General features: G+C 35.3%; 1 protein-coding gene across 1 annotated transcript in view; it reads right to left on the reverse strand.

Moving 5' to 3' along the window:
- Positions 1–14329, reverse strand: part of LOC117323567 (forkhead box protein N3-like) — a 46582-nt gene extending 32253 nt beyond the window's left edge. The window contains exons 1-2 of the mRNA XM_033878859.1: positions 14235–14329; positions 12361–12442 (exon numbers count right to left, since the gene is read on the reverse strand). Coding sequence (XP_033734750.1) covers positions 12361–12374 — 14 coding nt within the window. The 5' untranslated portion in view covers positions 12375–12442; positions 14235–14329. The remainder of the gene's footprint in view (positions 1–12360; positions 12443–14234) is intronic.
- Positions 14330–16037: the final 1708 nt, after the last annotated feature.

Consider the following 16037-nt stretch of genomic DNA (forward strand, 5'->3'; position numbering starts at 1 on the left):
GGACCTGAAAAGCAATCCAAGGCAAGCACTTTTGATAAGGAACATCGGCATGATGTTTGAGTTTGATTAGCCCAAGGGAGGTTGAGTTATCACATGGAAACCTTTGTACGGATGATTCTCACACCAGTACCAGAACCATCATAGTGATACCTATATGTCACCCTGCTTTTAACTAATTTGAACAGTTCACACAAGATTTAAAATTTAAATTTTCGCCTGACAAATGTTGATTTCCCAGTGAATCTGAACTACATAAGTTCTTGACAGAGCACTGCAAAATCTGTATAGCCAAGAATGTTTACATCACTTAATGTATAAAGCAGAACTTCTCAAATTGTAGTATGAAAATTGTCTATGGATGGACAGACAGTGGAGGATACACAACTGGCCAGAGATGAAGGGCAATTTTCATACCCTATCCTCTCATGAAGGTTGGCTAAGATGTCAATGAGCTGCATAGAGCAAGAAATTGTCCCAACAAAGAATTTGACCTTTGACTTCTATGAAACATTAACCTGAACGCGAAATGGTATGCAGCTTAACTTTAACATTGCCATATACATATTTATATATATAAAAACAAGAGATCCCAGAGGGATCTTGGCGCCCACCATTGAATGATCTTTATAGGTTCCATGTCAGATTGATCTTTTCTCTACTTTTCCCTTCTTCTAAGTCTTACTAATCTGTGTAATTTCAGAAACAGCCCTCTAGATCTAGTACTTTTCAAACAAGGGGAACCTATATATAAAATTTAAGATTTAGCGATAATGGCTGTCTGTCGGCCATGTTGTTTTCCGATTGGTCCCAAAATGCAATACCAGGGACCAAGGGGAACCTGCATATGAAATTTGAGAAAAATCCCTTCAGTACCTTCTGAACAATAGGGATAACCAACTTCAATTTTCAAAATACAAGATGGCTGCCTGTCAGCCAGGTTGTTTTCTGACTGGTCTCAAAATCCAATATGTATAACTAGACACAGAGGGCAACCTACAAATGAAATTCAGAAAGATCCTTTCAGCAATTTCTGATAAATAGCGATAACAATCTTCAATTGTCAAAATCAAAGATGGCTGCCTGTCGGCCATGTTGTTTTTCGATTGGTCTCAAAATGCAATATGCATAACTACGCACTGAGGGAAACCTACATATGAAATTTGAGAAAGATACCCTTCAGTACTTTCTGAGAAATAGCGATAACAAACTTCAATTGTCAAAATCCAAGATGACTGCCTGTCGGCCATGTTGTTTTCCGAATAGTCTCAAAATGCAATATGCATAACTAGGCACAGAGGGGAACCTACATATGAAATTTCAGAAAGATCCCTTCAGTACTTTCTCAGAAATAGCGATAACAAACTTCAATTGTCAAAATCCAAGATGGCTGCCTGTCGGCCATGTTGTTTTCCGATTAGTCTCAAAATACAATATGCATAACTAGGCACCGAGGGAAACCTACATATGAAATTTCAGAAAGATCCCTTCATAAGTATCTGAGAAATAGCGATAACAAACTTCAATTGTCAAAATCCAAGATGGCTGCCTGTCGGCCATGTTGTTTTCCGATTGGTCTCAAAATGCAATATGCATAACTAGGCACCAAGGGAAATCTACATATGAAATTTGAGAAAGATCCCTTCAGTACTTTCTTAAAAATAGCGATAACAAACTTCAATTGTCAAAATCCAAGATGGCTGCCCGTCGGCCATGTTGTTTTCCGATTGGTCTCAAAATGCTATATGCATAACTAGGCACCAAGGGGAACCTACATATGAAATTTGAGAAAGATCCCTTCAGTACTTTCTCAGAAATAGCGATAACAAACTTCAATTATCAAAATCCAAGATGGCTGCCTGTCGGCCATGTTGTTTTCCGATTGGTCTCAAAATGCAATATGCATAACTACGCACCAAGGGGAGCCTACATATGAAATTTGAGAAAGATCCCTTCAGTACTTTCTCAGAAAGAGCGATAACAAACTTCAATTATCAAAATCCAAGATGGCTGCCTGTCAGCCATGTTGTTTTCCGATTGGTCTCAAAATGCAATATGCATAACTAGGCACCAAGGGAAGCCTACATATGAAATTTGAGAAAGATTCCTTCATTACTTTCTCAGAAATAGCGATAACAAACTTCAATTATCAAAATCCAAGATGGCTGCCTGTCGGCCATGTTGTTTTCCGATTGGTCTCAAAATGCAATATGCATAACTAAGCACCAAGGGAAGCCTACATATGAAATTTGAGAAAGATCCCTTCATTACTTTCTCAGAAATAGCGATAACAAACTTCAATTGTCAAAATCCAAGATGGCTGCCTGTCGGCCATGTTGTTTCCGATTGGTCTCAAAATGCAATATGCATAACTAGGCACCAAGGGGAACCCACATATGAAATTTGGGAAAGATCCCTTCAGTACTTTCTGAGGATTAGCGATAACAAGAATTGTTTACGGACGGACGGACGGAGGGACGGACGGACGGACGGACGACGGACCACGGACGCAGGGCGATTTGAATAGCCCACCATCTGATGATGGTGGGCTAAAAATTCATGGACTACCTATCTTAATTAGTAAGAAATTATTACCTGATGAATGAATTTGACCCACAGTATATAACCTTGATGTGACCTTGACCTTGGTATACCGACCTGAAAATGGTATGCTACAAGCTGCCTTGCCAACCGATACACATTCATATCAATATGCGAACCTAACTAGTAAGTGTGAAAGTATGATCCAGAAAAAACATTTGTCCTTGACAATTGACCTCTGAAAGTGACTGACCTCTTGGCTTATAGACCAGAAAGTGGTACTTTTGTATGCAACACTGCTTTGCTATCAGATCCTTGATATTTCATATACCTATCATGAGTAAGTAAGATGTTATGGTTTAAACAATAATTTTACCCGTTGCCCTCAATTTGCCCTTGACTGTGGCCTTACAGACCTTTAAAGATCGGATCAACAGACTGATTTAGATTGAAAACATACAACAAAGTACCAAAAGGATTTTCTGCAAAATTACAGTAAGCAATTTAAACTTTACCAAGATTGGTACCTGACTGCATCTTTTTCTCATATTTATCACTACAATGTATTATGATTGAACATGCACAAGCCTGGCCAAGAGGAACCTACATAAAAAATTGAAAAGCAATGTCTCGAGATATAACAATAAGAATTCCAGTGTAAGACTCAGTGCAAGTGTGCTGTCCTGTAACAGTGTATACCCAGTGTCAGATTTTGTACAAGTGTGCTGTCCTGTAACAGTATAAACCCAGTGTTAGACTCTGTACAAGTGTGCTGTCCTGTAACAGTGTATACCCAGTGTAAGACTTTGTACAAATGTGCTGTCCTGTAACAGTATATACCCAGTGTTAGACTTTGTGCAAGTGTGCTGTCCTGTTACAGTATAAGCCCAGTGTCAGACTTTGTACAAGTGTGCTGTCCTGTAACAGTATATATAATTAGTGTTAGACTCTGTACAAGTGTGCTGTCCTGTAACAGTATTAACCCAGTGTTAGACTTTGTACAAGTGTGCTGTCCTGTAACAGTGTAAACCCAGTGTCAGACCGTACAAGTGTGCTGTCCTGTAACAGTGTAAACCCAGTGTCAGACTGTACAAGTGTGCTGTCCTGTTACAGTACAAGCCCAGTGTCAGACTTTGTACAAGTGTGCTGTCCTGTAACAGTATATACCCAGTGTTAAGACTCTGTACAAGTGTGCTGTCCTGTAACAGTATAAACCCAGTGTTAGACTTTGTACAAGTGTGCTGTCCTGTAACAGTATATACCCAGTGTTAGACTCTGTACAAGTGTGCTGTCCTGTAACAGAGTATACCCAGTGTTAGACTGTACAAGTGTGCTGTCCTGTTACAGTGTATACCCAGTGTCAGACTTTGTACAAGTGTGCTGTCATGTAACAGTGTATACCCAGTGTTAGACTGTACAAGTGTGCTGTCCTGTAACAGTGTATACCCAGTGTTAGACTGTACAAGTGTGCTGTCCTGTTACAGTGTATACCCAGTGTTAGACTTTGTACAAGTGTGCTGTCCTGTAACAGTGTATACCCAGTGTTAGACTGTACAAGTGTGTTGTCCTGTAACAGTGTATACCCAGTGTAAGACTTTGTACAAGTGTGCTGTCCTGTAACAGTATATACCCAGTGTAAGACTTTGTACAAGTGTGCTATCCTATTAAAGTACGATCCCAGTATCGGACTTTGTTGAAGCATGTTGTCCTGCAATATACTGGAATTGTGTGATGCTATAGTGCAGCAGAGCTATGTATAATTGATGAACACAGACCAGCTCACAATCATACAATCACCAACAACCAAGTCCCATGACTCAAATCACCGATTCTGGTCACAACAAATCTTCGAATTGATTTTATCCCAGATGAACAAAATCCATCATTACCAGTTGCTTTAACTTGATATGGATAAATATCTTAAAATTTGAATCTTAAGTTACCAACTACTGATATTAATATCCGTTGTAGTTTTTTCCCTGATGAAGAAATTTTTTTTTTTGCTATTAACTAAGAATTTTATCATAATTAGACAAATAATATTATCTCAGTGTTTAAACAGGATTTAAGGACTTGACAATAGACTCTTGACACACAAAGTGACAGCTCTCACTGACAAAGGCAGAGCCACCATTGATATCACTACTTCACATAGCATGCTATTAGTATGCCACTTTTCACTGGCTGCATCTTTTCAATTCATTTTCCCTCCATGGCGGATATCCATGGCAACCACAGGGCTTCTATCACATGGTTGCTAAGCAACTCACACAAGATGATCAAAACATCACTAGCTGTAACACAGCCAAGAAAGAAAGACTTCGATCTCTCCTGCTGCATCATCATTTCACTCTTGGTGGGTGTGAGGCTCCACATGCTGTTACAGGATAGCTGTCTCAACATTTCCAAAACCATTGGGGAAAAAATGCTAAACTTTTCTAAAATCACTCAAGTCTTAATTAATGTAGAGATGATAATCATGCTTGATTTAATAATTTCAGGAATTCAAGTTACAAGTACAGCAAAACATAAAATGGATGAATCATTACTAATACATGTTTTATTGATTAAAAGTTACAGCTATACAACTTGTACTCAAGTGTGTTCACATTCTCAATGACCAGAGTGCTCCAAGATTTTAATCACATTTTTTACTGAAATAACAAGAACACTTTACACCATAATTTAGTGCATCACTATATACTGTACACAGCACTATTAAGTCTAATTATACCAATACATTAATGTAGTAAAGTGTTTCACCACTACATCATCAATGTATTATAGTGTATCACCACTACATCATCAATGTAATATAGTGGATCACCACTACATCATCAATGTATTATAGTGGATCAACAATACATCATCAATGTATTATAGTGTATCACCACTACATCATCAATGTATTATAGTGTATCACCACTACATCATCAATGTATTATAGTGTATCACCACTACATCAATGTATTATAGTGAATCACCACTACATCATCAATGTATTATAGTGTATCACCACTACATCATCAATGTATTATAGTGTTTATAGTGTATCACCACTACATCATCAATGTATTATAGTGTTTATAGTGTATCACCACTACATCATCAATGTATTATAGTGTTTATAGTGTATCACCACTACATCATCAATGTATTATAGTGTATCACCACTACATCATCAATGTATTATAGTGGATCAACAATACATCATCAATGTATTATAGTGTATCACCACTACATCAATGTATTATAGTGTATCACAACTACAACATCAATGTATTATAGTGTATCACCACTACAATAATGTTTTAGTGTATCACCACTACATCATCAATGTATTATAGTGTATCACCACTACATCATCAATGTATTATAGTGGATCAACAATACATCATCAATGTATTATAGTGTATCACCACTACATCAATGTATTATAGTGTATCACAACTACATCATCAATGTATTATAGTGTATCACCACTACATCAATGTATTATAGTGTATCACCACTACAACATCAATGTATTATAGTGGATCAACACTACATCATCAATGTATTAGTGTATAACCGCTACATCATCAATGTATTATAGTGTATCACCACTACATCAATGTATTATAGTGTATCACCACTACAACAATGTATTATAGTGTATCACCACTACATCATCAATGTATTATAGTGGATCAACACTACAACAATGTATTATAGTGTATCACCACTACAACATCAATGTATTATAGTGTATCACCACTACATCATCAATGTATTATAGTGTATCACCACTACATCATCAATGTATTATAGTGTATCACCACTACAATAATGTTTTAGTGTATCACCACTACATCATCAATGTATTATAGTGTATCACCACTACATCAATGTATTATAGTGTATCACCACTACATCAATGTATTATAGTGTATCACCACTACAATAATGTTTTAGTGTATCACCACTACATCATCAATGTATTATAGTGTATCACCACTACATCAATGTATTACAGTGTATAACCGCTACATCATCAATGTATTAGTGTTTCACCACTACATCATCAATGTATTATAGTGTATCACCACTACAATCATCAATGTATTATAGTGTATCACAACTACATCAATGTATTATAGTGTATCACCACTACATCATCAATGTATTATAGTGTATCACCACTCCATCATAAATGTATTATAGTGTATCACCACTACATCAATGTATTATAGTGTATCACCACTACAACATCAATGTATTATAGTGTATCACCACTACATCATCAATGTATTATAGTGTATCACCACTACAACAATGTATTATAGTGTTTATAGTGTATCACCACTACATCATCAATGTATTATAGTGGATCACCACTACATCAATGTATTATAGTGTATCACCACTACAACAATGTATTATAGTGTATCACCACTACATCAATGTATTATAGTGTATCACCACTACAACATCAATGTATTATAGTGTATCACCACTACAACATCAATGTATTATAGTGTATCACCACTACAACATCAATGTATTATAGTGTATCACCACTACATCAATGTATTATAGTGTATCACCACTACATCATCAATGTATTATAGTGTATCACCACTACATCATCAATGTATTATAGTGTATCACCACTACATCATCAATGTATTATAGTGGATCACCACTACATCATCAATGTATTATAGTGTATCACCACTACAATCAATGTATTATAGTGTATCACCACTACATCAATCAATGTATTATAGTGTATCACCACTACAACATCAATGTATTATAGTGTATCACCACTACACATCAATGTATTATAGTGTATCACCACTACACATCAATGTATTATAGTGTATCACCACTACAACATCAATGTATTATAGTGTATCACCACTACAACATCAATGTATTATAGTGTATCACCACTACAACATCAATGTATTATAGTGTATCACCACTACATCAATGTATTATAGTGTATCACCACTACAACATCAATGTATTATAGTGTATCACCACTACAACATCAATGTATTATAGTGTATCACCACTACATCATCAATGTATTATAGTGTATCACCACTACATCAATGTATTATAGTGTTTATAGTGTATCACCACTACATCATCAATGTATTATAGTGTATAACCACTACATCATCAATGTATTATAGTGTATCACCACTACATCATCAATGTATTATAGTGGATCAACACTACAACAATGTATTATAGTGTATCACCACTACAACATCAATGTATTATAGCGTATCACCACTACATCAATGTATTATAGTGTATCACCACTACAACAATGTATTATAGTGTCTCACCACTACAACATTGTATTATAGTGTCTCACCACTACAACATTGTATTATAGTGTATCACCACTACATCATCAATGTATTATAGCGTATCACCACTACATCAATGTATTATAGTGTATCACCACTACATCAATGTATTATAGTGTATCACTACAACATCATCAATGTATTAGTGTTTCACCACTACAATAATGTAATATAATGTATCACCAGTTCAATAATGTAATTTACCATCTCACCACTACAATAAATCATTATACTGCCTCAACACTATAAGAGGCCAAGAGGGCCTGTATCGCTTACCTGGTTTATTTGAGCAAACACTAAAATAATTATGTTCAATTTGTTAATAGCTTTATTTGTCTACCAATGCTATATATAGGATTTATGGGGTGGGGATCCCAACTGCTTCAACATGATTGTGTTTAAAGAAACTATCAGTCCCTTCAGTTGGGGAAAGACCCCTGGGTCTATTTTTATATGAGAATTGTGTTCATTTCTTGGTGCTCAGCAATGCTATGTATATATGGTTATGGGGTAGGGATCTGAATAGTCTCAAAGATGTTACCACTGAAATATCAATGTCATACATTGCTTAGTTCCAAAGAAGAAGTCATTAATACCAATATTGCCAAATGGACGCCTTTTGGCCCTGCCAGCATCACCATTTGTACAATTTTGAATCTGCACCTTTATGGATGTGATTAGTCAAATATTATCTATTGCTTATAATTAGTTTCAGAAAAGAGGTTGTGTATCGAGACCTTTTGGTCCCGATCCTTAGGCCCTCAGGGGGTCAGCCCCTTCATTTGTACATTTTTGAATCCCTACCCCATAAGGATGCTACCTTTAAAATATTATATATATATTCAATTTACCATGTACATACAATCGTACATTGCTAAAAATCTCACTGCATCAAAAAGTAAAGAAATTTATGACATATCATTGACACTATATTTTAATTACGGGGGGTTTAATTGTCACACCTGATTAGGGTTTAATGGGTTAATGAGTTAAATAAACTGAATATCATTTGTACTATTTGTTTCTAATCTTATATAAAATATTAAGAAAATTAAATTATATAAAAATCTCATCCAATTATTTGTTTCATTATATAAATTGTGTAGATTTATTAGACAACTAATACAAACATGCCATACAACATAACTGTCCCCTGTTTTTTTTCTGGTACAATTCTGGGTTCCATTCCTTGTTGCAAAGTAGGAGACCTCATCCTTTTTTTTCAAATTGAAGTTTTCCGTCCTGTGTAACTGAGTGTCCCATTCCTGGTACTCATGTCCCATCCCTTGTACATAAGTGTCCCATTCCTGGTACTCATGTCCAATCTCTTGTACATAAGTGTCCCATTCCTGGTACTCATGTCCCATCCCTTGTACACAGGTGAAAGTGTCCTATTCCTGGTACTCATGTCCCATCTCTTGTACTTAAGTGTCCCATTCCTGGTACTCATATCCCATCCCTTGTACATAAGTGTCCCATTCCTGGTACTCATGTCCCATCTCTTGTACTTAAGTGTCCCATTCCTGGTACTCATGTCCCATCTCTTGTACATAAGTGTCCCATTCCTGGTACTCATGTCCCATCCTCTTGTACATAAGTGTCCCATTCCTGGTACTCATGTCCAATCCCTTGTACATAAGTGTCCCATTCCTGGTACTCATGTCCAATCCCTTGTACATAAGTGTCCAATTCCAGGTACTCATGTCCAATCCCTTGTACATAAGTGTCCCATTCCTGGTACTCATGTCCAATCCCTTGTACATAAGTGTCCCTTCCTGGTACTCATGTCCCATCCCTTGTACTTAAGTGTCCCATTCCAGGTACTCATGTCCAATCCCTTGTACTTAAGTGTCCCATTCCTGGTACTTATGTCCCATCCCTTGTACAAAGGTGAAAGTGTCCCATTCCTGGTACTCATGTCCCATCCCTTGTACTTAAGTGTCCCAATCCAGGTACTCATGTCCCATCCCTTGTACATAAGTGTCCCTTCCTGGTACTCATGTCCCATCCCTTGTATATAGGTGAAAGTGTCCCATTCCTGGTACTCATGTCCCATCCCTTGTACTTAAGTGTCCCTTCCTGGTACTCATGTCCCATCCCTTGTACATAGGTGAAAGTGTCCCATCCCTAAATTACTGACATAGCTAGTTTTGCCAAAATTTGTGCCTAAATTTAAGATTTATTAGGTTAGGTTTATGTGTATTGTTAGGGTTAGGGATTAGGGTAGTAATCCAAAGGGTACTCGTCTAATATTAGATATTTAATATTTCTTAAATACTGAATTCACTATTAATTCTGGAAACTAGTGCCCAAAAACTGTTTCCAGTCTGATTGTTTCATTTCATAAGTTTAAGAACAATGCTCTGGTCCGAATTCTCCATGTGTTACAGGCACCCAGTCTACTTCTCTTTTTCTACTCCATCCAATATACCTTCCATTAGATGTTTTCCTTAGAGTTCTAATGTAAGTACTCCAACTCTGATAAGAGACCTAGTCCTTTTTTCTGATATAAGCGCCCCATTCCATATAAGCGCCCAGATTCTTCTCCTGGTCTGAATATTCCTTTGAATGTCCCCACCTTTTCCCCAGCCTGACTGTAACATCCTAAGTATTAGTGTCTATTGTCATTTCTTTTGACCCAAATTATTATCTCATTCCTTTCAAGCTTTCCATTAACTCCTATTTTTGGTCCTTCAAATCTCCTTTTTAACAGCTCCCGGCTTCAGTGTCTCATCTCTAAAATTAGTCTTTTATCCTTTCAAAGTGACTTGTCCCTTTCCTTTTTTCTTGTTCTTTCGTTTTTTCTTGTCCCAATGTCCAAACTTTCACCATCACTGGAAACATACTGTAATTTCTGCTAATATTCCAGTATTTCCTAAACCACTAATTATCAAGCACTTTGTCTGTTTATCCAGCAATAAGCCTACCGAGCAGGGTGCCAATAATCAAACTGTGATGAATGTTGATCGGTTCATTAAAGAGCAGTTAAATTGTATTTGTTGGAATTTCTTTTGAGAGCTGCAATACCTAGAGATGGATTTAGTATGATACATAAGCTTATTGCTGAGTAAATATGGTACCAACTGGTCAAATGTAAAAACAAAACTTCTTAATGCCAGTAATGTCTTAGTGTGGATATGTTTTACATACATACATTGTATTCCATATCAAGAATAGAGCCATTAGTACCCCTTGCTGTGGCCAGTCTAGGACCCCTTATCATTGTGTAGCCAGTTCTTTGATCTCATAGATATTGTAATACAGGTGTGATATCACAACTATCCCTTCACAAGTGCTGACCAAATACTGTAACAAACACTGGGGTCATTAACCCTCAGTACAGGTGAGACAGATCAAACTGGTTTACTTAAAATTTCCATCAATTTAACATAAATTTACAATAGATTAACCTACCTTTAACTAAGTTATGCATGCAACATATCCTAATACAGGAACAAAAGAAACAATATAATTGTGACCCTTCTTTATATTTCAGTAAACTGGTTACCATACATTCAAAGTATAGCAGGAAACAATACAAAAATCTACATTAACATGTATACCTGTGACCAAGGACCTATAAAATGGCTGTATAGTTATATTGGGTCTTTGCTTTGACTGCGGACATTTAAATGTAGAATAAAAACGGCAGACGTGTAATGACAATTCAAAGTGAAAATGCTTCAACAACCCCCCCCCCCCCCCCCCAAAAAAAAAAAATAAATAAATAAATATGATAGACAAGAATTCCATAGAGGAAGCAAATTCAACATCTAAACAGAGTAATAATGGGAAGAAATTCTTGTACACCTAGCTGTATCTTCACTATTTAGCTTCAATTTCTACAAAACTGGTTGATTTTTATCACAAATGCTTTGGAATATGTATCAAATTTGTCATAATACAGAAAATTAGAATGTACTTTTTACAGATCCTGCTGAGTAAAACACTTCATATGTTAATATCACTGTAATGAAATTAGCTGTGTTGTATAGTATAATACCCCATGCAGCCCTACTACTCAGGGGGACTCTGACATTGATGACTTAGTGCCAGCATATTGAAAGTTGTCACCTGTATCACAGTATGATTGACACAAGTTAAGGTAGGTGTCACCTTGACCTTGGTGTGTGTCATTAATCTACCTGTTAAGGGGAAACAGGTGTTAATTGTTATATAAACAGAGACAAGGATTTTGGGGTGTTTGGTACACAGCAGGTGGACTTGTCAGTCAAACTGCTGGCTGTGTGTATTATACTCTTTTATACAAATGTCCTGTTTCACGAGCTGCACAGGTAATATACACATATCACATAGACCTCCATTTTATATTAACTCAAGGTGTAAGAAAGTAAATAACTTTAATTGTCTTAAAACACGTCTTTTCGTCATGTAATTCCTGTCTGAAACTTAAACTATTAAGTGATTAGCAAAACCAGAGGTGACCACTTACCTGTTGTCTATCATTGGTTCTTTTTTGTTGGTTATCTTGTCTGTTTTCTTTCTCTACTGTCTATTTTCATCCTTTTCTGTATCTAGAATGATCAAATTATTGAAGCTTAAATGCAAATATTTCCCAGATATGTTTGAAAGATGTTTCTATGTACAAAATATTTAGTCCAAACACCAGCTACATATCTCTTATATTCAAACAAATGAATTATTCTAATCAATTTATTCAATTCATCATATCATCATTCATACTGAGGGGAGAGGAGCAATAATTCTGACAAACCAATAAAACATGTTTTCTAACAGCTTGTTATTTCAAACTTGACATATATATATTAATATTTTGCAAAAATATATAGCAATACACAGTAGCCTTCATGATTGTTTCACCCATTTTTTTAACAAATAATTTTGATCAATTAAGAGCCATTTTATTTAAACATGTATAGTGCAAAATGAGTATAAATGTTAGCTTCAATTTTTCCTCCAAATAGTCACAGTTAGTTATGGCTTCAAAAGTTTGTTGCATGATCAGTCATCAAATACATCAAAACACAAAAAAAAACATTTCAAACAAAAGTAGTTTCTAATTCTATAACTAAACAGACAAGTATTCATATACAATTTTACAAAATTCTGATGTTTTACATGAATTAAAGGAGCCGTAGCTTATAAAATTAAAAGACACTTCACTAAATTGGAATCCCATAAACATTCCAACAGCATAAACCTAAATCATAAATTTGAATTTGATGTCACATCTTGATTAGGTCCATAATTTTTATAAAGTCATGAATAGTTTCTGAATGGCAAAATATCATGAACAAAACTAAATACTCGTTGACAATTATAAATTAAATTCAAGGTCTGTAAAGATAATATAATTACTGGCAATAAATCAATGTCCTGCATCAGAAGATTTTTTTTTTATATAAGTCAATGTTCAGCATCAGAAGATGTTTTTTTTTTAAATTTAAACAGCTGTAATGTGCCCTTACAATCATTTACTAGCCACAGAGAGGTCATGTTTAGTCTCATTTAAGGAAAAAAGTCAGAAATTTCTTTAAGACTTCATACATATATATGGTTCTAGATATCTCTGGTTAAATTTATCATAAAATGTGCATTTTTAAGACCAGGCAAGTCCGGGGTCTAGCTACATGTAATCAGCTGCAAACTAGAACATAACTTCGAAAATTGTCAACATGGATAACTAGAAAATTAGTTTTACTAAATGTAGGTACAAGTCATACAATTGAAGCAGAGTGTGTGTTTCTCGTTGAAAATGGTTGCTTAATTATTAATATTGCATATTGCGTCGTCAACAACGCATAAGATCGGCCATGTTTTTTTCATCCGTCCACGTGCCTGCTGCGGCGAAAGGCGACCATCATAGCTCGGTGACACAAGCAACAACATTTATATTCAAATAGTAAATATAATAGTGCGTATGATGTTCTTGTATGCTAATATAAAAAAATCACTTTAATAAGACGTTAAAATTCACTTTTCGTTCAGGACAGAAGACCGGAAATCATCATCTGTCTGATGACACTGCCTTTATCAATTTAGGAAAACGGACATGAAGTTACGCATTTGGAGACAACAATACAGATTCGTAAACTTTTGTACCATTTTTTCCACTTTCTTTCTCGTTATTATAATTAATGTAAATTCTAGTGGTACTTTGGGTTAATATTGTAGACATTAAAATACCCCATATTTTCGCGGGAACCCGAAATGTAAACATCACCGCGTGGTCTCCTTTTCTTTGTCCTCCTCTCGTGGTTTACACAGAAAAAAATACCAGTGGTTCGAAAAAACATGTTCAAATTAACGTTTAGGTACTAAATAAATAATATTGACCATACTTACAGTTTTTAGGTGACACGGAACTCTGTCTTCGTTATTTACTTTCAAAACGTGCACAATATGTGGGTAAAATGGGTCATTAGTCAGAGCGGAAACTACCATACCACGTGATAACGCTTTGGTCGTTACTATCAAGCTGTTCTGTTCACCACCCGCGTATAGATAAAACTTTAAGGTGCCTTGTACACTAGTTTTCTTAATCTATGTAAATGCTCCCTGTATATGTAACTTTTGGAGGGTATTAATAGTATAAAGTATATGTGACATTTGGAGGGTGGTAAGAGTGTAAAGTATGTAACTTTTGGAGGGTGGTTATAGTGTAAAGTATATGTAACTTTTGGAGGGTAGCAATAGTGTAAAGTATATATGTAACTTTTGATGTTGTTTAAAAATATACAACGGCCTATTCTTGTCTTCGATTGTTCATAAATACTCTTTGTCGGCAATGTACGATCATTTTTTAATGAAAACACCGGAGATGTTTAAAATTTCCAGACTATATCGTTATCACTTAACGTTCGTTTGATACCTTTATTTTAAAACTAAACCATTAACTGATTATTTTCTACTGTCTGACAATATGAACGTTTTAATCACGAGAATTGAATTGAACATAGTTTAAGGAGGTTGTCGTGTATAAAAGCATATTTTATTGAAAAAAAAGTACCCGGTTCAGACAGCTAGCTAGGGTTTCTGTTGACAACAACCGCACCGTTCATATTGCTTATTTGTCTCGCCATTTTCGAGGATACAGTAGAGCCGCGAAAATACTTATTTTTAAAAAGCGGTATTGAAATATATGGATTATCTGTTTCAAAATTTGCGCGAACAAAAATTTCTACTCTATTTTGTTATCCAAGGACGGATTTTATGAAAAAATATTTTCTCTTTTTTCAAACAGTTTCAACGTTCTGGGAGGGGCAAAAAAAATTAACTTATACTTCAATTCAGTTCAACTTTATTCCGAAAGTTTTACAACAAACATACTAAAACACAACAGGATTGTCACACAATAATGGAAAAGGGAGGTACAATGTACTCGGTCTGACCATATAGCAGATATTTATGAATAAGCTTCATCAAGACTAAATATACTAGATTTCTAAAACATAAATTTGACAGAAATACTCTTAAAGCTGTTCTAAAAAAATTAGAAACAAGGCGAACTAGAAGACGTAATTACAATCTGATACTCATGTATAAAATCATAGATTCAAGTAATAACTATAATTTTAGACATGAAGAATCTTCAATGCGCCTCCTACTAGAACAAAAAATGATATCAATTCCCCCCCCCCTCTACTATGAATAACTGGATTCCATGAACTCTGATATATAATGTCTAGCTTTAAATCTACACTAAAACAGTATTTCCAATTATGACTTCTGATACTTTTTTTATTAATTGTAGTCTTCAAAGTCTTGATATTTATTATTTCATGTAAATTACGAAACAAAGCCAGTGATTAAGATTAGGATAAGTTAATCTACATGTCTTATTGTATGGTGCCATTGACTTGCCTACTAGTCAGCAAGTTTTACCAACATATAAACGACTTCTCCCATAATAATAACACAATGATAAACAATAACATAGTCACATGATGGCATATACAAATATTCAAAAAATGTGATAAAGAAACGAAAATATAATAATTGACATCAGAAATAGTATTTTTATAGGAAAGAGAGAGAGAGAGAGAGAGGGGGGGGGGGGGGGGGGGGGTATGTACATATAAAGTTAAATGACTGCAGGGGTCGTGGTTCCGTTTTATCCCAACACAGTTTTCTTTGAATATACAAAAC

This window comes from Pecten maximus, chromosome 3 (genome assembly GCF_902652985.1).
Source record: "Pecten maximus chromosome 3, xPecMax1.1, whole genome shotgun sequence".
Taxonomy (NCBI): domain Eukaryota; kingdom Metazoa; phylum Mollusca; class Bivalvia; order Pectinida; family Pectinidae; genus Pecten; species Pecten maximus.